Source organism: Pagrus major, chromosome 19, assembly GCF_040436345.1.
Source record: "Pagrus major chromosome 19, Pma_NU_1.0".
NCBI lineage: Eukaryota > Metazoa > Chordata > Actinopteri > Spariformes > Sparidae > Pagrus > Pagrus major.
Genome location: NC_133233.1, coordinates 19858593 through 19885679, shown reverse-complemented (window position 1 = coordinate 19885679; position 27087 = coordinate 19858593). Strand labels below are relative to the sequence as shown.

At 41.4% G+C, this 27087-nt stretch overlaps 1 protein-coding gene across 1 annotated transcript in view; it reads right to left on the bottom strand.

Moving 5' to 3' along the window:
- The window catches only part of ptprn2 (protein tyrosine phosphatase receptor type N2), a 130294-nt gene that overhangs the window by 22797 nt on the left and 80410 nt on the right, over positions 1-27087 (bottom strand). Inside the window, exons 12-13 of the mRNA XM_073488589.1 lie at positions 6586-6801; positions 4238-4441 (exon numbers count right to left, since the gene is read on the bottom strand). Of these exons, the coding sequence (XP_073344690.1) occupies positions 4238-4441; positions 6586-6801 (420 nt within the window). The remainder of the gene's footprint in view (positions 1-4237; positions 4442-6585; positions 6802-27087) is intronic.

The following is a 27087-nucleotide window of genomic DNA, read 5'->3' as shown; positions in this document are numbered from 1 at the left end:
AGCCTGACAGCATCCCACCTCCCCTACCAATATTACATCTCCATGTACTTGATAAATCCACTCTGAATTGCATCCCATTCTATTCAAACGATGCCCTGAATCGATTGCATTTCCAAATTCATATTTTCGCTGCTTAATGCAATGCAGCCAGCAGGCCCTTATCAAGCCCTCCTGCTCCTAGGGGGAGGCAGTGGACCATGGCATATTCCAGAGACAGGGTAACGAAGGTTTAGTGAATGGGGGGATTATGTCTGCCAATCAGAGGGTTGGGATGGGAGGCCTGGGTGTCAGGGAAACAATGTCTAATCCTTCCTAAGCAGTCTCCTCGGCAGCAGAGGGTGCCGGGTGAAATCAGGATGAAGGGACGACCAGGGGAGCCAGACACAACAGGTAACACATTACTGTCAGGCTCCGCTGTCAAATTAAAACGAACAATACCGGTAACAGTTTGTACGGGGAGCTTTATGATATGATAAACAGCGGTGAGAGGTGGAAAATAAAGGTATTAATATGTATGTTTTTTGTGTGACTAATAATAGCTAAAAAATGAAAATAACAAATGGGATCTGAATTGCTCATAAACTAAATTTAAAATGGTGATTAAAAGCCACTGAGGGCAGGACGTGTTGTATGAATCAGTGGCAATTTTCCTTTGCCTGAGTTCCTTTTTGAGGAAATAATTCATAATTTCATTAAAAAAAAAGAAAAATAACTACTCAATATGATGAAAAAGAGCCCCAAGCTACATAATTATTGATTTTTTTTTTTTTTTTCTTTTTCAGTAGAGAGGTGATTAAGCCAACACTGCAGCAACAGCAACTGTATCAACATGTTCACCCTGTTTCTGGACAGTGGATGCTTTTCTTTGTGTTTAACATGCTCGTGAGGTAAAAAGTTTAGTGCTGTCCATGGTGCTGAACGGACCGAGCACTGCAACAATAAGCACATCTGGTCATCTCCCAGGCAACATCTGGAAAGAAATGTCAATCAGAAGAGAAAGATCTTCTTATGTCTAAAGAAAATAAATAAACTTCCTTCTTTTTCTTTTATTACTGAATAAAACAAACTGACCTTAAAGGACAACACAATGTTTATATTAGGCAGACCCTGCCACCTTTTTAGCTTCAAACAGTGTTCTGGGGACTTTATCTTCCTCTGGGAACAGCTTGTTCTCATTAATATTGTAAATATAAAAATCACGAGTTTTAATTTCTTCTCCAAAAAACTACTTAGTGCCCCTTTAATCATCCAGCAGGTAATGTTTGCATGGTTGTAGCACAATACCGCAGCTGAAAAAGGCAAATGATAGCAGAGGTGTGTTGTAGCTGTGAGAAAAAAAACACAGCAGATGACTCAGCACACAGAGGCATCCAATTTCAGTTTTGGAGTTGGAAGTCGTTATGCAAGACTTTTTAAGTCTCGAGGTGGGCAGAACAGTGGGGCGCAACATCGTAGTTCATTTATCCTGACTGGCATCAGTAGCATAGTAATTGCATGTGTGTGTGTGTGTTTGTACTGCATGTGTGTGTGTGAGGTGATCGGGCCTCCACAAAAAAAAAAAAAAAAAAAAAGGACGCCCAGCAAAATGTGCTTTGGAAAGCCGGGTATTCATCATCCTTCTCCACACGGTGTGAGCTCCAAAGAGCGAGAGAGGGGAGATGAGAGGAGAGGAGTGCAGAGATGGGAAAATATAGGTCTGAGATCAGTGATAACAAGGCAATCTCACACATGGTTTCATGTGAGATGGCGGTGGAATTTTAAAGAAGAACCCCTATAGGACATCTCCATGTCAATCATGGCATGAAAAAAGAGGTAAAGGTCCCCGAGTGTTTTACCTTTCTACTTTGCAAAGCCTGCGCTGCTGTTGTGAAGAAACTGGGCCTAATAATAACAGCTCCTAGAAATGATTCACACTGCCTCTTTTGTTATCGCAGGGCTAAATGCTTTTCTATTGTCAATGTTTTCAAAAGGGGCTTCACAAACAAGCCTTGACGAGTGCAACAAAACCCATCTATTACCACCAATACGAGGCATTACTCAGATTCACTCTCATTCATTATAGCCTCCCAATATAAAAGCTAGACATGCAGTGTGATGAATGCTCTCTCCATTAATGGAAACACTGCAAGGCATCTATCCATCTCTTTTATCAAGCTTGTCTCAAATGAATGAAGCGAAAGTTGTGCAAAATTAAAACAATCCATTGTGTGTTTGTAGAGGCGTTGGCAAGCAAAAGCTTTTTTTTTTTTTTCGAGCAAAATAAAAACCTAGCGAAAATTTCTAAAACATCCAAATGGCAATCAAACGAGTAATGATATTTCAGTTTTGAGCAGCTCCCATCACGCAAAACAATGTCTGCCTTATTTTGCTGCAGCAGCGAGAAGAGATGGAGGGGGTAAAAGATGGAAAATGACAGTGGGGAGAGAAGCAGGACGGCATGATAAAGAGAGAAAATGACACAGTGAAGGGAAGGAAAAAAGTTGGAAGAGAGAAAAAACTAAGACATCAGAGCCAAGATAAAGTAAGAGGGAGAAAACAGCGGGAAGAGTGATGAAAAAAACAAAAACAAAGATAACAGCGTTCTGAGGGGGTGAGGTGAGAGAGGGATGAAAAAGAGACACATCCCAACAGATAAACAGAGAGAAATCAAGCTGTTGGTTTTCAGCACAGGGCCTCGCATATTCATAGACACAGGGAGGTTTAAAAGCATACACTGTGATGTATGCTCACATGAATAGCCTGTTCCTGTATATCTCTGTCAGATGTATCCCCAAAAAACACCCCAAAACATCTTTTTTGTCCATGTTTAGGTTATGTTATTTGCATTTGTGCTAGGTTACACCACTTAGGAGAGCAGAAGACATTTACACCATTTACACATTAGCCTATTTTAGCCTTCTATTCCAAATGTTAGCCTATTCGTTACATTTAGCTAACTGTTTAGCCATAATTTTTAGCTAGCTTTTCAACCATTTATACATTAAAGTTAGCTTACTGTTTAAACTTTATAACCACTACATTTAGCTTACTATTTCAGCTGTAGCCTATATCCATTATATTTAGGCTAGCTATTTAAAGTACTATTTAGCTAACTCCTAGCTAACTGATACAACCATCTATTAATTAATTTAAGCTAACTGTTTCAAGTGTTTATCTTTTACATTGAGTTAATTATTTCAACTATATAACCATAACATTTAGCTACCTCTTTAGCCATGACATTTAGCTATGTAGCTAAATGTTTAGCCATGACTTTTAGCTAACTGTTCCAACCATCTATTCATTACTTTAAGCTAACTGTTTCAAGTGTTTATCTTTTACATTGGGTTAATTATTTCAACTATATAGCCATGACTTTTAGCGTACTATTTCAACTCTTTGTTCATTAAATTCAGCTAACTATTTGAATTGTGTAGCATTTTTCGCGTTGTTGAACTATTTTAACCCTTTATCGATTACATTTGGCTAATTTGTTTTAAAAGTATAACCATAACATTTAGCTACCTCTTTAGCCATGACATTTAGCTATGTAGCTAAATGTTTAGCCATGACTTTTAGTTAACTGTTTCAACCATCTATTCATTACTTTAAGCTAACCGTTTCAAATGTTTATCTATTCATTTAGCTTTTTCAAAAGCTTAGCCATGACTTTTGGCTAACTATTTCAACCTTTGATTCCTTAATAATATTACTTAAGCTATTTCCACTCTATATGTATTACATTTGGCTATTTCATCAACTTAGCAACTTTTAGCCAACCGTTTGATTACTTTAAGCTAACTATTTCAAGTACTTAACCATACCTTTTAGCTAACTAAGCTATTTCAATAGTTTATTCATTACTTTAAACCAACTATTCTGTTCATATGATTAATGATTTAGCCAGCTGTTTCTCAGTGAACATTTTGGATATTTACATCAATTAATTTCAAGTGTCCCTAGTTGTTAATCACTGATGTCGATCTATGACCTAATGTTTTCTCACAAAAAGCACTGGAGTTTCTCAAACAAGGCTACACTAAACCCACCCTGACAGGTTAAGTGCACAGTCAGTGAGACATGACATGCTGTGGTTGTTTAGTTGTAGCAATCAGATGCTAAGAACCACAAAAAGTCTCAGAGGACCTGACATCAAACCATACGTCAGCCTACTTCCATCTATTTTCCTCCCTAACCACTTTTCCCACCACAGGAGTCATTACTCACAGCGTTTCTGGAGTCAAAGTAAGTTCCTTACCAGTATCATGTGACCGGTGGAGATGTCCATGTTGGACGGCACTGGCTCTTCGCACCAGGAGGAGGTGCTGCTGCGTGTGGACGGGCTGGCTGCCGGGCCATCGCTGAACTGGGACGAGACGCTGTTGAGTCGAGAGTGGCGCAGGGTCTCCGGACGCTCGACACGCTCTGACGTCCGGATCGCCATACGCTGGCGACAAAGCTCCTGGGGGATTACAGGAGATAATTATGAATCAAAAATGCTTTTTTTTTTTTCCAAAACTCTGCAAGGTTTCATGTATTTATGGTCTTTTCATGCACATAACAATAGTTTTATGTAGGTTATGTGCTTATCCTCGCTGTTAGGGGTTCAGTTCTGTAAATGCACCTTGTGAAATCCTGTATCTCGGCTGACTAGATCTGTCCTCACTCGCCTGTAGATTAATGGCTTATCCTCATGGATTATGGAGCTTATACTAATTATGTCAAAAATACATGGTTGAGGAACCCTACACGAGTCACAGAATAAATTCAGCGTGCTACACCTGGTGGCAACACAGCAACTGTATTCATTGTACTCTTTAAAAATCTGAATTTGTAAATATGTAACCATCCATCAATCAAACAGGACTTGTAAATTCACAACCACAGAGAATTGTATAACCACAGAGAGCCAAAGGAGATAAAAATGCATTGGCACCATTGTAAAGTATAATTTTCTATTTTGATTGATATCTCCAGGTTTCTGAGACTTGCTAAAAGACCCACTGTGCCGAAGATTACACTTCTCCCAATGACTCAGCTTTTCTCCCATCATGCCTCAGTGCAGAGACAGGGCATCAAAAATCTGAGGACTAGGCATAATCTGCTCTAATATACACAAAATGAAAAAACAAAGAAAAAAAGCCCCGTTTGCGAGATTTGTGCAACCTTATGCATGTAAACAAACAAACAAACAAACAAAAAAACACAGTAACAGATTTCCTTCATAACATTTCTGAGTGAAATTCATGATCTGTAAAACCCCATTTGTTTGGTTTCGGGGGGCGAAGCCAGTCATCTCCACAGAATTCATTTCCATACTCGATTAATAACAGCGAGGGCAGGGCAGGCCAGACAAAATGCCTTGTGAAAGCACATGCTATCTCATGATCTATCATAGTGATATTTCCCTCTGGAGCACAGGCCCCCTCTAAGCCCTGGTCTTGGATCAGCTTTCCCGCCGTCAAGACTTTAATGATTAGAGCCATGAAGCGGTGCCCTGGGCCTTGGCCTTGGGGCAATATCCAGGTCCACCTCATAACTCATCCTACTTCTGGTGCTGTAGCGGATCTGAGAAATCTTCCCAGGAGCGAGGGCAGTGGGATGCAGTTAGCACCACAGAGGGTCAGAGGAGAGACACATCGAGCCCAGAGAGGAGCACTGGTTGCGGGATTACAGTCACACTAGTCTCCTCTCCTTTTTTCAGACGACTAACAAGAATGAAACAGGTCGAGAGGAAACAAGTGTGCTTCCATCTGACGATATGTCTCTCCCAAAGCACACGAACAACTGCATCCGTCAAATATAGAGAGCACACCCACATGAACGCCTGACAAAGCAGTTATCCCATCCCTAAATAATAAACAGGTGCCATATATAACCTGGAATTTGCACAGAAGGGAATCATGATAACAAAAGATATTTAAAATAAACAAAAATGTACAAAAATGCATCCTTAACTCTTTTATTTTTGCTTCTTTTTGCGTCTCTGTGGCCTCTGTTACAACATCAGTCTTTGACAGACAGAGCAGCCCTGTGAAAACCTGATTAAATATTGAAAATGTTAACGCGACATGCAGATAAATATGTTCTGAGTGCCATGCTGGGCACAGCTGAGCCCCAGCGCTGAAAATCAATACCGCCCTGGCTGCCCATGGCCCTGGAGGAACAGAGGGAATAGGTCACAGTGGCGGCCTGTTCCCCTGTCTCACACACACACACACACACACACCAACACACACACACACTTATCAGGCATGGCCGAGCACTGAATAATGGACGGAGCGAATATCTATTGGAGCAAAAAATGCAATAAATAAAGAGCGTAAAAGTGAGGTAAATAAACTCAAAGAGGTGATTTCTGATGTTCAATTAGTGGACTGAATAATTAATCAATTAATAAAATAAAGCTAATCGGTTTTATCACAACAGTCAGAAACGATCACAAGAGCAGGAAGAAGAGAAAACTCAAACATTAACAAACACTCTCACAAACCAATCAGAAAATCTCCCATATCTGAACACAATGTGTGTTCCTCCAATAGCAGAGCTCATGCCAAGTGTCCCGGCCCCTGATTGGCTCATAGCGAAAGGGGGGGCTGGTCTAACCTGATAGGTTGCGGTGGCATCAGTACTGGTGTCAGTCCCCAGGCTGGCCAGCTTCTCCTTCATGCGGAGGTGGGAGCGCTGGCGCACGCAGAAGAAAGTGGCGGACACTGCCAGCGCCACCAGGATGAAGAGCATGCAGAGGACGGAGAGCAGCAGGAACTGGCCCGACTCCACCCTGGTCTCCTTCACCACGGGGATCTGGGTCAGGCTGCCCCTCTGGAGGATGCACACAAACAGAGAGAGAACACACTGTCAGACGGGTAAAAGGATGTGTCACTTCACTGATGGATGTGCTGTTTTTTGATTTACAGCAAACTCCGTATCGAGACTGCAGTGCATCAATTTTCACCTGAAGTCTCAACGGCGCTGCGAGTACTACCTCCACTTCCTCTCCCACCACCGTCTGACCCACCCCCCGCTCATTAGCCAGCTCTAATTCTGGCCTTATAATATGCATTCAGGCTCAGTCAACCCCTATTACCAGCCTCTGTCCAGTGCTGTCTTCACACTGTGCCCCACTATAGATATTTACAACCCCATTTAGTGCTGGCATGGGGCGGGCTGGCACTGTGCAGCTACAGGAGGTTGGGATACTAAAAGCTTGTGCTTAATTAGCTCCTCTGGTCCTGAGTTTGGCTGGATTAGGCCCTGAGCCCAAGCCGCACAGCTACAGGCAGAGACACAGGCAGCCCAGACTGGACCTTCACGCATCCACCACCAGTTGAATAGAAAAGCCTTTTCAAATATTCACACCCACGCATGCATGTTAATTCAAACAGGAAAGTATTGGGTTCGTCTCACCGTGGCGGACTTGTTTTTAATGCGGTTTAATATCATCTGAGAGATTTTTATCAGCTTAGGTTAAAGAATCGGGCCTCTGTGTTGATAATTGGTCCACTCATGGCCATTTACTGTAATGATAAATTCCCTGTGGGCCCAACTGATACCGAGTATTTTGAGAGCATAACAGCGATAATTAGGAGGAAGGATAATTAATGATACCAAAAATGTAGCTACGGTTAAAAGATTTTTCTGTGCTTGGTTGCATGAAATATAGACAGCACTGCCAAAGTCAGTTTTCATTTTAACTCTCAGATACCATTTTCCTTTCACATAAATCATCCTCGCTGTCCTCTCTGACTGACACAGAAACATGGGGTTTCAGTTAAAAGCCACTTCTCCACAGTCTAATTTTATCAGCTGCATGCGTGCCAATAGCTATACATCTGTAAAGGGCAATATCAATAACTGCGCACAAATACATCAGCAGGCTCCTAATTGTCTGCATGCAATATTGAAAGACGGATGGGTGAAGGGAATCAAATCTACAACGTGGAGAAAAAAAAAAAAATGGCAGAGCTCTGACATTTAGCCTGAGGGGTCTAATGGGCCGGCTGAAGGATGGCTACATCTTGTTACACCATTTTCAAAACAAGACACTTCACCTCAGACCAGTAACAGTACGGTTTGACCTTGTGGCTGTGTAATTGCCAATGTTTTAGCGGGCCGTGCGGCTGCCCAGGTCTTTTCGATTACTGTGTTGGGCCTGGCGACGGTTGCTGCTGATTGCGATTGCTGTGGCTCGAGCATGTAGTTTCAATCAAGCATTAAGAGGTTAGACAACACAACTGAGAGGTTTGGAGAGGCTCGTGTTCGGATAACGGAGAGGGGAGGAATGGCCTGGATCCAGCGACTCCCAACGTACAACGACAGCAGGAGCGACGTTTAGAAATTAACACAATTTTCTTCGCGAGAGCACTTGTTGAGAATCTTTTTCAGCCGGTATCCTCTTTGACATAATCACACTGAGCAATCAAGACCGAATATAGCACCTGAAAACCCTCAGTAGGTCTAACACACAGCATGTCATATCGGTGTGCTGGCTGCCTCTGAAACCAAAGTGCCCCCTATAGACCTACTGCTTCAACTCCAAGCGATCTCATTTGACTAAAATATTTTCTATATTCTGCAAAAGAAATTTAAAAAACAAGTCTTATCGATTTTAATCAAACACGTGGCCCTCTACAATCTGTGAACGCTCTTGAAAATATATTCAGGTAAACACCTCGAAAATGAATTTGAAAAAAAAAGCATTTCCACAGTGGGGAGCAAACAGGCTTGAAATGCACTGCAAGCATAAAAGAGTGTTTGAAGGCGGTAATCGTGTTAGAAAGAAACCAGAGGAGATAGAGGAAGAGAGAGAAAAGGAGGAGGAGGAGGAGGAAAAGGGAGGAGATGTGAGGATAAGAATTACCTTCATGGGCCTTTAGACTTCTGTCCCTTTGCTTCTTTTAAATTTATTTTGTCATATTTACTACAATTGGTAAAAAAAAACCCGGATGCATCTAAAAAATATGTTTATATATATACAATTTTCAAAATCACTTAAAAAATATGAAAACATCAAGTTGTGGAAATTATTTTTCAATTAATAAAATCAGGCTAATTATAACCACAATCCAAAAACATTTATATCTGGATGTTACAGCAGGATTTTGCATTTGAAATACTACCAAGATTTTATTTCCAATCAATAAATTCATTTTCTCGATTCCTTTAAAATCATCTCCAACACTTGTATTTTTTGCAGGATCCAGACCGAGAGAAATGATCACAGTTTAACAGACTTTACCCTCTTCTGCCTCTCTCTTCTATTCACATTGGCTCAGTCTGGTGAATTAGCCAATCTGAGAGGAGACGAGGGCCAGATGGATTTCGGTAGCTCTGGATTATTCAAATGATAGAGGAAAGGTCAGGCTGAGAGGTGTTGTAAGGGCGGCTGGCAATCCTTTCACTCAACATCACAATACCTTGAAGGAGTACAAGACGAAATATCCTTTTCCAAACACACAGCTGCCAAACCTCAACCACAATAAAAAAAAAAGGAAAAAGTTGCAGCTACAATTGAAGATTTAGTTGATTTCAAATCAGCTACATTTAAATTAGTGCAATGCAATAAAATGTGATTTACAGCTCTGTGATTAATTTAAAAATAAGGCTATTTTTCACCAAGTAATCAATAAAATTGTTGCAAGTGGACATTGGCATATTTTTCAAGCAAATATGTAAACTCTAAAAACCTTTAAAAATAATCATTACATTTTGAGAAAAAAAAGCAATTTCATGGACAAACACAGATTACCACAGAAAGCTGCAACATGCTTTTATTTTTTATTTAAATTTCTAATCAGAAAATCCTAGTCTAGATTTCTGGAAATAAATCTATAAGAGCTCAGCTGCATACGATTTAAACAAGATCAATTGCTATTTTTTTCTTTTCCTCTTCTTCTTTTTTTTTTTTTTAGCTCAACATGATTAAAGAGAATAATTTATGCAGACACAGAGCGGATTTAGCAGCTTTCAGTTGTTTTCAGGGTTTGTGAGTTGGAGCTGCTGCCGGGCAGCACCTGCACTGAAACTTTGTCCCCTGCAGCCAGATGTGCTCACAGCAAACCACCGGCCTCAGGGCGCAGTTTTAACGCGAACGTGTCGATGAGATTGACTATATTTTGCATGCGTAATTTTCCGATTTTATCCCACAAGCCTTTGGAGACTCGATCTCCATCAGGCTATCGCAGCAGAAGGGATGAAACCAAATGAAACCATGAGCTCCTAAAATATCCTAAAATCACTTTCATTCACATCGGAGGCAAAAACCAGCTTGCGACGAGATGTTTGAAGTTTTCTAAGCCGGTCCTCTCCGGCGCATTTTACGCATTTGACGCATTAGAACTTGCACAGAAAAAAGGAAAGAAAAACAGGAGAGAGACACGTTTAAAGCCAGGAGATAATTACCTAAATCCATGTCGCGGGGCTGAGCGCACATTTCGCAGTAAATGGACGCTGCTGCTGCTGCTGCTGCTGCTGCTGTGTCTTGTATTCCAGAGAGCATGGTTAACCACTGACGCCCGCCGCAGCTCCAAGAGGCGTCTGTCGGTGCGTCCCGGCCGCCCACTCAGTCCGCTTCTCCCAAAAGTTCCCCTTGCGCGGGTCCCATGCGTCCCCCAGCGCCAACAAAAGAGCGCGGCTTCAACACGAAGATGAAGAAAAAGAAGAAGACGAAGGGGGTGGAAAAAAAAGGGAGAGTCGGAGAGAATAAGAAAAGGGGAGAGAAGAATGTGGGATATGCCCGCCTGATTTTCCGAGCCTCGGAAGAATGTGCAGAAGCCCCACTAGTGAGTCCTTTCAGCGTCTCTGTGCCAATGAAAAGAGATGGGGAGGTGGTGGGGTTGGGTTTTTTGCGATCATTTAGTTAAGGCTGAGCCCCTCCTTATATTCAGCAGCTCAGGAGTCCCCGTCCATTGCACATGTCATATCCACTGGTTGCTATAGCGATGCCTCCACATGTTGTCGACAGTGAATGTTCAAGGAGCGATGCCTGGCTAATAGGCTTGCGGACCGAGGGGCGATATGAATGGACATAGGGCTAGACACTCATTTGTTGAGCTACTAGGGGTCTCTGTGTTCGGTGTGTGAATTGCTGTTTTCTCAGGCTCTCCTTTTCCTCCGCTCCCTCTCCCAGGGATTCAGTTATGTGAGCAGAATAAGGGAGATGGGGCAGTCTATTCTTCAAAGTAGGCTTTTGCATTCAAAGCTGAAGTGAGCACTATAATAAGAGGCTACCACACAGTACAGTAGTTGTAAACTATATGAATGCTGCATGGGACACTGGGTGCAGTCTGAAAAATGCTCTGCCTAAAGTAAATTGTGTATAATTGGCTAAGTCTTTTCTCTGCTTCCCTCCAGGATGTTGCCGGAATAAAGAGAAGAGAAAAAAAATGGAGGAAAATTGCAAGTTTAACAAGTTTTAAAAGATAAAACTCACCAAAAAAAAAAAGCTATCCTAATTAGCAATCAGCCTGAAAAAAAAAATGATCCAATGGAGAGCAACAGCTGCACTTAGCAGGGAGAGAGAGAGAAAGGGGGATTATGGAGAGCACAGGGAGAGAAAAGGAGAAAGAAAAAGAAAAGGGGCGGTGAAGAGAGGAGAACGGGGGTCCTGTCAAATGCAGATGACGAGTCTTGGGGAAGGAGGGGGGGGGTGGTGAGGTAGCTGTGTGACGGGGAGGGGTGGGGAGGGTGTTGGGGGGCTCTCCAGTTTATTTTTTCCATTCAGAGAGCACCCCCTCCTCTTCTCTATTGTCCCTCTGTGTGACAGCTGGAGTTGGCAATGTGAAGGGGAGAACAAAAACGAGCTCGCTGTCCAGCCCGGGTCCGCATCGGACGCCACCCCACCTTCAAAAAAAAAAAGCAGAGCCAACCAGGCGGCCCGTGGGGACAGAATCTGAAGCAGAACACACTCAAACTGACTCAACATTTTTTTTTTTTTTTTAAAGCATCCCCAAAACTCTTAAATGATAGACCTTGTGTGTGATGCGGCTGCAAAACTGAAATTATCCACGCATTTTGTTATTCTATACTGTTTTTTTAAGGAGCAAAGATTTGTTCCATCCCTGCACGCCGTAGAGTGACACTTTTCACGTCATGCTCTCCACACGCTGGCATCCTAATTTATCAGGAATTATTCAGAATCCAAATTCAGTTTCTCGCCTGCTAGAGGGCACAAAAATGGTCCGACCACCCGTCGTCTGAGAGGCAAATTTTTATCTCGCGGCGTTCAGTTTGAATACAAGAAGGGAATCGGCTGCAGTGCTCGCTGTTGCACGAAAAGCAAGACGGATGCAGGGGTAATGCATGGTGGGAGACTTTTATCATGACTGCCAGTGAGTGGTTTTATTACTGGAAAGAAAGAAAGAAATAGTGGCCCCCGGAAGTTAATCCCCAGAAAATCAGTCCCTACATTAAGTCAACCGTACGATCATATCTATCCTGTTGTCTGGCGAACTGGAAGAGAGAGCCTTGTTCACTCTTTTTCATACGAGATACCCTGGTCACCCACCTGTCAGCCATATCTAAATCCACACTCATCCAAACGAGAGTATTCCCCCTGTCACCGCAGTGGATGGGAAGAAAAAAAGAAAATGTCTACCAAGGAGCAGATCTTCACCTGCTCTTTGAAGGAAAACCTGACTTTGGCACCTGTTGTTTTCCGTCACTTGAACTCGGCGTAAATGGACACATCTTCACACATTTCAGCCACCACTACTACTCACGGCACGGTGCGATTTCACAACTCACGTCACATCTTCCAGCGAGGCCGGTGCTAATGGTTATCACACCAGGGAGGTTTGACGTGCATCGATTCGCTCCCACAAAAAAAAACCCTACAAGCAGTCAAATACAGGAAGACGTCTCTCTTATGGTCACTAGCAATATATTTATATATATATATAAATACACGTGGATGCTGTCACGCCCGCCTCCGGTAAGTACTTCCTCGGGGTAACACATGTTCGAACAGTCACCGTGAGTCCTGCAAGGCTTATCTGTCCTCCTCTCCTGAGCTGCTCCGGTGTTTGCCTCCATGACACACTTCACATTTCTAATAAAAAAGATTGAAAGGCGGCGAGCGTGTTTAAACAACGGGAGAAAGAGGTATGCGGCACTTCGGCGCGTCGCTGAGAGAGAGTGGGATGAGGAATGTTAAACAAATGTCATGATCAAGTGCACTACCTGAGATGGCAGAGCAGAAACAGCCAGTGATGCTCGTGCGTGTGAGTCTAGTAAAGGGATGAAGAGACAATAACTCGCTTAGATGTTTGTTTGCACCTGCGGGCTGCACAATTTTGAACATATTTACATGCCTGTCCCTGCCTGCGCAATCTGAATATACATGCACAGGTGCAAAATACACATCCAAAATGCATGTGCACGTACTGCACATGTATCTGTAAACCTCCAAGGACACCTTAGCCCGGACTCAGAGAAGACAGAGATTGTGATATATTTGAGAAAACAGTAGAGAACACCAGCCCGGTAGCACACTGAGCCGGTGGTCCACATACCAATCACACCATAATGACATCAGCGAGAGGCTAATGCCGTTTACACCGCTGCACGCCACAAGAAACCAGCAGCTGCAACGTGTACCTGCAGGCTTAACTAACGCGTGATACCGTTAACACCAAAAATAGTTGGGATTTCTGCTCGGCTCTTTGAAACAGGGTGTAATAAATTATTCATAATAATATCTGAGCAAGACTGTTGCGGCAGCTCCATTTGGGAAGGTGTTGGAGGATTAGCTCCGAACTGTAATGCAGAGAGAAATGTATGCAAAACAAAACACATTTGGGTGTTCTGGGGAGATTTCTTTTATTTTTTTTTATATCAGATCCACCAGCTGTTATTGTTATGATATTACAAGATGTGTGTGAGAGGAAAAGATCTAGACTAATCTGGGGTTTTACTCTTTTCGCTTTAAATGTTCTATTTCCATGATTTAACATTTATAATGAAACAAAGCTCTCATATAGGCAGAAGGCGAAGTTTGGTTTGAAAGTCTGACTATTTGTATTCACGGTACAGTGATGTCATGTTGTTGTATTGCTAGTTGGTACACTGCAGTTTGATTTTGCACTTATATCGAGATCAAACAGAAAAGGTGACACTTTGCTCTCCCATCTAAACTCCCTTTTCAGGATCACTTAAGGTGCAGACGCTTGACAGTGAGGTGTCTTAAATGCATTGTGTCTCGGTGAGTGTGTGTGAGAGAGAGCGAGAGAAACACCGTGTTTCCTAATGGATGATGTTCAAAGACACAAAAAGGTCCCATTTCTGGGTTTTACTTGAAACATTTGAATTGCTGCGTCTCATGCTCATCACTTGTTTAGAGAGGAACCATTCAAAGCCCCTGTGTGTGTCAGCCATGTCATTCTGGTATTTTCCCCAGATGAGCTTGTTCAAATAGACCTCTTTCTCATGTGAATCCCAGCCCAGGCATTGCCCATGCCAAGTAGTTCAAAGCAGTAAACATCAAGGTAAATGCTATGCCTGTCATCTTGACTATATTTAAAGCAGAGAGGCAAACCCACACACACACGGCACAACAATGTGCACTTCAAAAAGAAACAGCGTTGTGGCGTCATAGCCTGGAGTAGAGAGTCACACCATATCTGTAAAATGAGAGAAAGTGTTGTAATCCATGAGGAGGACAACAAAGTGATACACATTAAGTGCTCATTTTAATCACTTTACTATGGTTTTACTGATTATCTATCATATACAGATCAAAATTATGGACTGGTGTAGGGCTGGGGCCATATGTCAATATTATATCACTATTGCGATATGAGACTATACGTCGTTATATCGTGATATGGCGTAAGTGTTGTCTTTTCCTGGATTTAAAGGCTGCGTTACAGTAACCACATAGTCATTATATCCACTACTGATGATTATTAATCAAAATTCTCACTGTGTTGATATTTTGTGAAAGTAGGCCAACCAATTGTTATTCCTACAATATTGCTACAATATCAGTATCAAAGTTTTTGGTCAAGATTTTAAAAGAGAGATTAGTTACTCCCAGACAAGACAAAGCTGTCAACGTTGTTTGTGAAAGTTGATTTACTTGACCCTTTTTTTTTACTTAATTTGTTTAAGGTGCAGCCATAATTCCCAACTGGTTTTAGTTGGCAGTAATGATCCTCTCTACCTGCAGCTGTGTTGACAATAGTAACATGTCTGACGAGAATAATGTTCCCGCCGAAATTAATTAAACTAAGCTAGCGAAGGTGCTCACACCTTAAAAATTAAAATAAAATCAACTCAGTATCAATGAAGATGTTTGCACTGTGGTCCGGGACAGCAAATTACACTCAGATATGAATTAATCACAATGACAACAATTATTTTTCAAGATGTAATTAGTTTTTGATGAGGGATATTACGATCCTGGAGGTGAAAAATTCATTAGACAACAAATACATTTGGTCTGGTCTAGAATGTGATCTGAGTTTGCTAAAACACAAACCAATCACGAACGGTAATTGAAGGTAATACTTCATTCTATTGAATGAAAAGATAAAAGAAAAACGGCCACTAAAAAATCTCATCCTACACTTCCACATTCAAAAAACAGCAAAGAAAACACACAGGTTTTAATTGTTTTGTTAGAATAGAATCCACACTACTTTTAGACTATTATGTTCTCGGCAGGCTTTTTTTTTTATCTTGGGGAGAGATAAAACTGCAATTAATTTTGAAAGGGGGGAAAACAGTGAGACAATACATCAAGTCACACATGAATGGTGGCAGGCAGGGATATGTGGGCTGCTGCAGAATAACAGAGGTAGTCAAAGGTAGCATTCATAATTGAAACCCCAGTCACAAGAGACTTAGTGGGCTGGGAGACTCTGATACTGAGACTGACAGTAAAGGGACAAAGAAGTGTTCAGAGGAAGCGCAGAATAACTTCATGGGTTCAGTAGGATGTGTCCTCTCCACACCTGGGTCCACATACCATCTCAAAGCCTCTGAAACACAGTATTTCTCAGCGGTGTTGAATTCGATTGTCCAAAGAGTTTCACCACAATCTCTGGGAAATGTAGGATTGCTGCCGCTGGGGATTGAACTCAGGTCTTTATTGTGTTGGATGAGTGCTTTTTCCAGTGCACGCTCAGCATGCTACCTTAACTGATAGTAATACTGGGATTAGACTGCCTGATAATAGCTTGGTTCAAGAGACATGGGGTGTCAGGAACTAAAATGACAATTTCACAAGCTCATTTGTCATTTTATCACATGTAGCATGTTAATAGTTATCTCTCTTGTTATCTCTTGCCCAGTTCGTCAACATCTACAAGATGCTCCAAGATTAAAGACACCGTGGTTGTTTATTGTCCATATCACATTCTGCCCATTCACTTTTTTCATGCCATTGAGGTCATGGAAAAACTGCAAATTATATGGAGTCTGGCATGTGTCTGGGCCAAGTCATAGCAAAAGTTTGAGGAACCATGATAACCTAATCAATAAACATAATGACCAATCTCGAAAGACATTAATGTCTTGGGCTGATCCCTGAATAAGTGTACCTTTGGTTCAGGCTGACTTACAGCTACAAACTAGAATGGCTGATGGATCCACATCAAACTGTACTCACTCATAGATACCAGCCAGCCTAATACACCTGATTCGTTTCATCAAGATCCATGCATTTTTTGAGATATTAAAGAAAAATGTCTCACAATGTGACAGAAAGTGAGGAAGATTCCTGGATCTATCCCTTGTTAATGGGGTCTATTCTTGGCTGAGACCCATTCTCCATCCAAGTTTTGTGGAAATCTGTACAGTAGTTTTTGTGTAATCCTGCTGACAAACCAACCAACCAACAAACAAACCAGACAACCAACAAACCAAGCAAAAAACGGACACGGGGGAAAAAATAACATCCTTGGCGAAGGTAATTAGTTCCAACTATCAAGAACTACTTGGTACCATCAGACTAGGTGAAAAGGTATACATCTGTGGCCCTAGATATTGTGTCTAATATGGTACCGTCCGAAGCACTCCACACTCCAGATGGCCTTCCATTTGTGGCCACGATAAGGTCAGCAGTTTACTTTAAGTGGATCAAATTTGACGTGTTGTCAAGAGCTGTTGAACTGCTGTTGAATGTGGCTATTCCAGCAAATGCCAGCAAACTCTCAATGAGACCCGTGACCTGTTTGTGTATGGAAAAACCGATGAAATGGCTCCATTGGTCAGTTACACTAGAGGGTGTATTGATGGGTGCGATCCAGGTTTGGCAATCAACGCTTTTTTATGGCCAAATTTCCTCCACTTTGCTCGTATGAAAAAAACCAAATTTAATTTTGTCGAGTATACAGCCAGCCTAACACAATTTGTATTTTAATACCTCCATAAGAATGTCTCTCAAAGGGGTTGCTATTTACTGATTTTTCCAGTTTAGACTAAATGAAAACAATATATATTTCTGATCACACTCGACAACCTACGCCACGTGTCTCCAACTGTACCTGGGTGTTGCTGGACTTGCAGCATATTGAGGCCGCCTGCCCGAGCATACGCCCCGATGATCAACCACAGCTTTTGTAAGTGAAGATATAGATGTAGAACCACAGGAGGCAGCGCGTGATAGGCTAAGGGTCGTATCCCTGTAAATGCACACAGTCACAGCCTCATAAATTCCCATCAGTGTCTTCATTAAACATTTTCCCCTGTTATCGCCATGACAACGCTGGCCCAGCGTGCGCCCACGGGGAGAGGCGTGTGTGCCTGTGTAACCCCGGGGGTAACTTAGGGGGTAACTTGGCACAGGCGCCAACACCCCATACCTCTCCTCCAGACTCTTACTATAGGGATGAGGACGGGGGGTTGTGGAGTGGCAGGCGGCCAGGAACGCTAGCTCTGTTCCACAGCGATCTCACTTGACAGGCACTGGCTGTGTCTGGACTGGAGGCAAGCGCTCTGATTTCTCTCTTTAATTACTGCAAATCGGAGGAGCCGCAGCCCATGCTAATGAAGCCACACCAATCAGCTGGGGGAGAGAGTCAGGGGCCTGGCGCTGCAAAACAATCCTCTGCACGAACGGAGCTGACACTCCTGCCTGCCCAGCGCCACAGTGTCTCGCTGTCGGTCCGTCTGTCTCACAGCTCCAGCAGATTTATAAGAGTAGTCTGCCCCCGAGCCAAACCAAGCAGCGCCGCTCGTCGAAAGAAACCCATGTGAATCCCTAATGAGAGCGCTGCCACAGCTGTAGTACGGTATCAGCCGCGCACATCTCCCATCGCTTCACACCACAACCTCTGACTACAATACAAAGTATGGCTGATCTGAAATTCTGAAAGCAAAATTAATTATGCTTTATGTCAGGATTTTGATGGCTCTGTAACATAATAATACATTGAAAGCTCATTATTGTAAATGCATATAATCAATCGAGCCTATTTTCACCCACAAACATAATTACACTGTATGGCTTTTTGTGAAGTCGTGAGGACGTCTTTTTTCCCTCCCTCTTCAAAGTGAATAATGTAATGAATAATGACTGACATCTGATTGCATGTGTTCATGGACCTGGATTGCCAAGATCCTTTCGCCTTTTGTTGTTTCCGACAATGAAATGTAATTCCTTCTATTAGGTCTTGATGTTGATGAAGCTTTGAAAGATGACACATTTTATTTTCCTCAAAATTATACGGCGGGGGAGAAGTTTAGTTTGTCGATTCATTTGTTCATGTTCGAGATAAAGTGTACATAGATGCGGAGGTTTTGGATGAAACTTCAAGACACCATTTGTCACTGACTGCATCATTATTTGCCATATTGTTGTTGGGTATGTTTTTTAAGCTGCATAAATGGAACTGTGTGCTGGTTTTCAAGTCTGTCTGGGCGTAAAATATGTATGATTCGGGCTCGGTGTGAAGAAAATCCTATTTTTCTTCAGATATTCACCTGCACCGCGCTGGGTGTTAGCTGCATCTGAGCGTTTTGCTGCTAACACCCAACATGATGAGCATGTTTTTGAATGTCAATAGACATGTTGGCAACCATGTACACATGGACATGACTGTGATATGTAAAGCAAAAATCCAATCACAGCAGGACGCTTCTCCAGTTCACAGCACACTATCAGCGTCTGATCTTTGCCACTGCTTTTTACCTTCGTACATTCGCCACGTTTGCAACGATTGCATCACATATTAGGATGAAAGACAACATATATTACAGCAAACACATTGAAGAAATGTCTTCAGTTCACGGCTAAAGGGCCTAATTAGTCTCAGTTATTGAAATGCTGTCAGATTAACGGTTATTAGACTTAATTAAAGAGCAGGTGCACATCCAGGTAAAGGGAAAAGTTTGAATTTCTCCAAGTTTCTGCCGTAGTTTTGATTTAAATTCAATACATTGTTGCTCCAGAGAAAACCATGCATCTCCATTTTTAATTTTTCAGAAAAACTGTAGGGTTAAAGATAAAATGAGCCTCCTTTTTTAAGTTAAATAAACCATTTAAAACCCATTAAATTATCTAAAAATGCAATGTCAGACAGCTGAAAATAAGGCAGTTTTTCTTAGCTCACAAAACGTTAGAGTTTTAGATCAATATATACTCATTTATATATAATTTCTTATTTTATAGCTATGTGTTGCATTAAAAGGGAATTTTGTATAAAATATTTGTCATTAAAATAATTATTCACATGTCTAAATACAGCCCGGCAGTGTAGTATGTTCAAGCAGTTAACTTACCACTTAGAGGCAGAGTGGTCTAGTTTCATTTCATGCTTTAACACCACAGATGGAAGATATTCATACACCCTCCCTCCCAGAGTCAAGGTCATCATATAAAAGACCATAACAGCTCATCAGGCAATTTAGTTGACCTTGCCATGCAGAAAGTAACTAGCAGTTACAGCAGGATTCACAATTACAGTCAATTAAAGTCAATAAAAAGATGATATGACAGTTGATTACATTTAATTTACTCAGAGCAAAGTGGTTTCCATATTGTGCACTCACTGAGCAATAATTAATCTACTGCCTCCCATCAACCACAAACTCAAATCATTGTGTTTGCTAAAAAGACAGCTATGACTAATTTATACATCAGGATGAATATTTGACGACAGTGTATTCTGAAAAGTGCAATTTTTATTGAATATCACAGCCATCAACAACGATTTTAAGTGCTAGGATTACTGCCATACACTCCATCTCAACTGTGAACAACTAAAAACTTCCCTCAAAATATTGATGCATTTCCAACAACTAAAGCTTACGATATTCTGTACTTACTACTGCGATACTACTGCCCTTATTTTGTTGTGATGTTAAAAAGATTACCATGGGCCACTGCTTAGCCTGCAGCAACGGCTTTTCCTGCTGCTGTCGATGCTAAGGTGCCAGATGCGCTAGGCAAGTAGCCGCATGATAAATGGCAGAAGGTGAGAGCTCTGTGGCCGGGAACCGGGAGCACCCTGCCCCTGGATCCCGCTGCCAGTCCCTTGGCATGCAGCATGTCAGGCCAAATGGCATCCACATCCCCCTTCAACACTGACATTTAAAACCTCTGCCATGGTATCCAGCTGTGGACACCGCAGGTCCGCCCCCCCTCCTACCCTCAGCCTCCCCCAGGCATCCAGCTTCCTCAGCCCCACTGATGCTGGTGCCAGACACCAGTCGACAAATTACGAACAGCCAGAGCTTTTGTTCAAACAATTAAAGTACAGGACAATGTCGTACCTGTAGAGAAGAGACGTAATGCTCTAAAAATGAGGCAGACTAATGTGGGCAAAGCAAGTGTACTGTATGACTTCTCCAAAGTCAAAAACAAAAAACCACGCATGGGGTCATATCAGCAAATCAGTTAACCGTTAGCTTAACACTAGCAGCTCTGTCCTGCTCTTTATTGGATCTGTGGAAGTATACACACCACCAACCCCAAAGCATCTTATCAGCTTACTGGAAGTTTCACAAATATAAAACCTCCATGGATAAAAAAACTCATAATAGAAAAGAGTCATAATCGACCTTGTTGGCAGTTCTTGGTGTCCTGTCAACAGTTTTACAGACGTCTCTTTTATAATGGCGGTCTATGGGGAGAATGCCTTTTGAGCCGCAGGGGAAATGAATATATAACACTGTTTATTCACACAAAAGTATGTTCAACAATAGCATACATAATGTGGGAATGTGCTGAATGAGTTTGTCTAGACAGGTCAGCATCACTGGTAAAAAAGTACTGAAGAGGTAAATTGGGAATTAACCAAATAATCCATTTTCAGCAATAATGTGTGCATGTTTGGACCACACCATTATTTTAGTTAGGGACCTCACCGACATATATTCACGCTCTCTATAGGCTTTACTTTTCACCGTTCCATCATTAGTATTATTTCTGAAGCTGCAGTCTTCCAGGTTCTATACGAATTTAAAAGCAGCATAGAAATCATGAGCTGTCCTACACCGAGGGCAGTTGAGTTCAGTGATCACCACATAGGGAATTTACTGTGGCGAGGACGGAGGGAAAGCAGCGGGGCGTCCAGTCAGTCTCTGGCTGCAGTGGAGAGTGTCATTATTTCTTCTTAAAATATGCCAAGCAGGTCAACCTGCACCCACAAGGATGTCATTGGAGTTATTAAGTCTGCTTCGAGTCATGGAAGTATCCAATGGTTGAACCGTTGAATAATCAAAACGTCTGAGCTAAAGCAGTCATTTTGAACGGATCCAGAGCCGTATGTGCAGTTTTAATCTGAAGGAAAAGTTAGTTAATACTTTCATGTCACTCCAATCAAACACTGTATATGCGTATATAATAAACCACAGAAACAAATGCTACTCCTGATGTCAGGATTAATCACTGTTGTTACTCTTTAAATCTCAGCTACTATGAATAAAACAGAAACAACATTTTCTTTTCTTTCTCATACCATCAACAGTGCACATCAAGTTTTGGTGTCAGCATGTCAGAGTCAAACCTCAAGGGCCTCTCTCTCTCTAGACTCACCATTTTCTACTGACATTTAACAAACATGAAGGGAGAAATTTCACTGTAGAAGAGGCCGAATTTAAAATTCCCCCACTGACAGTAGCCTCGACTGTCCAAAATGCAAAGCAGCTGCAGAACAGGACATGTTTCGGGTTGAGAACAGATCAAAACTCCAGCTGAAAAAAAAAAACCCTCTCATCTCTCGCTGCTACTGTGCTTTTACTGAAAGTTCTGCTGTCTCGATGTACACCGACTACATATAGAGTCACTAAAGGTCTATTAATTCACTATTCTGAGTTATTGCTTTGTGAGGTTAATGGAGAGCATCCCGGTAACAAATTACAATAATTGCGATATGCAGTCAAAAACTCACACACAACTTATTCCTTAAGCAGACTAATGAGAGCAATCGTGTAAAACAACAGTTAGTCGATAAACCTCTTTGTGCAGTGGAGCTTTGGTCCCGTTACCGCCTGTTTTTAAAGACTTATTTTTAATTTGCTCTTTATAAATTTAAATGCAGTTCGTTTAAACTTTGTAATAAAAACATAGAAGGGGAATGACAAGATAATCTTATTAATTACAAAACAACAGTAGCAGATATAAACTACCTTATCAGTCTTTATTTGAGGCCCTCATTTGTACAATTTAGTCTTTAGTTTTGGTTAATGAGCAACTTGTTTCACATGCAAGAACAGGTTTACCAATTAGTCAAAATGTCATTTTTCAAGCAAAAATGCCAAATATCCTCTGGTACCAGCCTCTATAATGTGAGGATTTCATTTTTTTTTTGTCATATATGCTAGTAAGCTGAATATGTTTCAGTTTTGAACTGTTGGTTGAGTAAAACAAGCTACTCAGATATCATTTTGAGGTTTGGGGGAATTTTTACACAGTAAAACTTTTGCACACCTGTGGATGGACAGGTAGACCAAGGTCAGACAAAATCAGGACAAAAGCTCTCTAATACTGTTCACCTCACTTGTAATCAAGAATTAATTATAATAACGTTTTGGTACAAAGACCTTCATCAGGTCATTCAGTAGGTCTTTGTCCCGAAACGTTGTTATTTAACTCCATTTTTGATTGCAAATGAGGTGAACAGTTTGCAGAGGTTTTTGTCCTGAAGTTTGGGGAATTAAAACATTGAAGACAAAACAATTAAACTATTGTTTTCCCAGCTTGCTATGTCCAGGTAACGGTGGAACAACTGGATTAACTGCAGAAAGTCTACAATGCAAAATAAAGACAACCTCGCTGATGGAGGAGGCAGAGAAGGTGAAGAGGGAGAGTCATAGAAACTGAGGCTCGAGATGGTTCAAACAGACATTCTGTCTACTGGGATTCTTACGGTTGTTGGTTTTTATTTGGATAGTAGCCATGATGCTAGCCATGTTGCTAATGCTGTCTTTGTGACAGCAGCGCCACCAGTAATGCCACAGGTAAATGCTCAATTCATTGCAAAAAATAACGATTTAATGCAATGAAAATAATTGTTAGTGGCAGCTCAACACTATAGAGAAAGAAATACCGGCTCAGAAGACCTTCTACTTTGAAAAAAGAGCTTTAACCACTGGACTACTCCACTGACCTGAGTTATTGTGAGGAATGTAGTAAAGCACCGAACATCACAGTTCTTTGATTTATAACACTATAAGAGTTTTCATCTGTGGATTTTGCTTTAATTTTTATCTAAATCTCCATAACACCCCAAGGCCACCTTGGCCTTGAGCTTTTATTTCCAGGAAGAGATGAATACACCAGGAAAAAAAAAAGTATGTTATTTAATTCCTCGCAAAAGGTGGAGGAATTGCCCTTCAACCAGCCGAGTAAAAATACCACTGTCAACTATACACGGTAACCGTGCCTCTCTTTAACAAAGGCGGCGGAACATAAAAGAAGCAAAAGGTAGGAGAGTAAACACTTTACATTCTGACACTCATTAAAAACAGACAAGTCCACCCTTACCCGGGGGAATGCACACGTCATGGTATAGAGAGAGGCAAATACCAAACTGCATGGCATGGTATCAAAGGCATTTCTGCAGTCCAAAGGTCAGGTGATGGTAAAAGGTTGCTGAGAAACGGAGCTGCTGGACGGTCTTTCATCAGTGGGAGGCAGCTGGAGTCTCCACAGAGGCAGTGTTACTCAGGGCTGCAGGCACAGTGGGGCTGCTCCAATATGACATTTCACATCCAGATCTGCCACAGTAATGGCATTTTAGCCACTTTTAAAACAGCCAGATTGGCCTTCCTGCACTGCTGAAATTTTTATGGGCGGCAGTTTTTTTTCATTGTTTGGGTTTATTACAGCGTCTGAAGGAGATTGGATGAGTTGTCAACGTGGAAAAAGGCAATTGAGGGCGAATGTGGAATTGATTGGCTGATACAAATACACACATACAGTACGCCTATACGCACTATACATCACACGGATAGGGAGAGAATATACCCTGCAGTGCAACCAAGCCACTCTAATTTCCTCTGAGGAGCTGCATCCACACTTAAATGAGAATAAGAGATCTGGAAATTAACATAAAAATATATTTTTCTCATCTTGTGATTCTTTAAAAAAAAAAAAAACACACAGCTTGAAAAAACCAACATGGGGAAAAAGTGTTTTGAAGTAAAGCATAGGCCCATGCCGCTACAAGATCAATTTGTACAACTCTTATCACAGTTATTTATTTATTTCAGCCTGTGTGTCTGTCTCTTTTCTCTCTGGGAGGAAACGGTCAGTGTAGTTTTTCCTTTGAAGTCCCCTCTGAAATAATTTGTCCCATTCGCTCGGAGGAATTGCCTTCACTGATGGTTGCACATGGTATTTGTTGTTAAGTGGTATATGCTACAATATTCAGGCTTTGTTAGATTAAAGGAAAGCAAAATGCACTGATATTGCCTAATAACCATGCGCATAATATTAAAAAAAGAAAAAAGTGGAAATAAATATTCATGTGAAAAAGTGTTCAAGCAAAACAAAATGCTAATTTTAAGTGATCTGCATCCCCGAAGAAGAAGTTATTGGATCCCACTGAGTGCATTAAGGGTGGCTGTACTAATGTAGTTTTTGTTGCTCAAGTTTTCATTGTGTTTTTACGTGATGGTAAAGTGAAGGAACAGTCAATTGAAGGTACATTATATATACAGAGACAGTTTAGAAACAAGATGGTGCACTGAAGAGTCATTCCCTGTATCTGGTCTCCTCGTTTCGCCACTGGCCGGCACTTTTAGGAGACTAGCGGCAGGTTCTGAATCCTGTCCTGAATGTCCTAAATTTTGAAGAAGGACAAAATTAACTTTGTTCGAGACCTGTCTCTGGCTACATCTATAGATCTGGAGCGATCTATACTGTATCTAGTGTTGTATTGTCTTGACAAGCAGTAACACATTCGTAATGCATAAGTGTTCAAAAATGCCTGATGGGGATGGAAGCCCCTTACAGAAATGTAATATACAATATATGCCCCTATGTTGCCTAAAAGTTAATTTATGATTATTACACACATGCATATGGTTTATATATATTTATTAGCACAATGTACAGCTAAGTATGTTGGGAATGTGATTTTTTTGCAGGTATTTAGTCACTAACCAAAGATCTGGACTAATTAAAATAAAGACTTCATGGACTGCGAACCAACAGACCGACTGACATTACCAGAAACATGCAGCTGGCTTGGCTAATAAAAATAAATGCTAAAAATAACTGAAAGAAGCAACACAACCCCTGGTCTTAACAAACTGGTATACACAAACTCATCAATTAGATGGCTGATAGGAAGATAATAAGTCAGTAGTTCATAAATACTACTCACAGTACAGTCGTTTTCTGTTGGCAAGTTGAAATTCAGCATAAAACATGTTACGTGCTGACCTAATTTGAACTTGATATTAGACATTCATTTGTTCAAACTAGGAATATACGCACGTATGTAATATATATATTAATACTTAAAACCTAATGCACCTTGATATTTTTTTAAGGAAGCCTCAACATTTTGAAATAGATGTGCCCTTGCATTAATTATGGCAGAGGATATTGGAAAGAAAGCCATCAAATCCATCGGGAGGGGTCATCATTACATGTGACCTTTCTCTGAGATGAGTTTTGCGTCTGTGCCTCTGCACTTCGTCCTTTGATTAGAAATATAATGTGAGCCTTCGACCATCATAAGACGGTCACATCCTCCGGCAGCTCCTCTAGATTGACACATGACAGGATCATTTCACCTGCCTCCACTTCCATTATGTAGCTAGAGTAGAAATCAAATGGAGGACCAGTGGCTTAGAGACACGTAGACACATGCAAAAACAAGTCAAATGCACACATACAGTAAGCCCTATAAATACCAATTACAGAAATATTATGGACAGACTCACAGGGAGTGATACTGCACATGTTTACTGTACATGTGTGCAGGCGTACACACAAACAATACACACGTGCACAGAGCAGAGACTCCCTGCCTGCCATATATGATTTACATTTAGTGGTTGAATAATCAGTTGACACCCAGCTCAGGGAATACTGTGCTTAATAAGTGCCTCTTCACATAAGCAGTATGCCGGAGTTATCTCCAACATGAGACCGCTGTCAAAATGTCGGTGAATCTCAATTTAACTACCAACTTAATCACATGGGGACCATCTTACACAGAATGTGGAGATCCATAACGCGGCGTGTTTGGAGATATTGGCATGAAGAAAAAAGAAATTTGGGAAAACTGTCGGTTCTTTAAATGTTTTCTAGAGGTTACACTTCATATTAAGGTCCTTGTAATAAGTTTTATAAGTTTATGGGTGATAAAGCCCTTATACAGTCCAAGTTGCTTAATAACATTAATAAGACTATATAAATGTTAATTATAACATGTTTATACAGGGCCGGCCCTGGGCATAGGCAGTATAGGCGAATGCTAAGGGCGCCGTCATCCACGGGGGGCGCCGCAAAGAAGGAAGAAAAAAAACAAACAAACAATTTTTTACCAGCGCTATTACTAATATTATTTCGAAATATTATATAAGCCCACAGCAACATAACCTTATTGCAAAGCCTAATAAATACTGGAGAGGCCTTTCTTCTGGGTTCCTGGCTCGTTGCACTGTACCTGCCCTCTGTGAGGGGGCGGGGTCGAGAGGCGAGCTGCC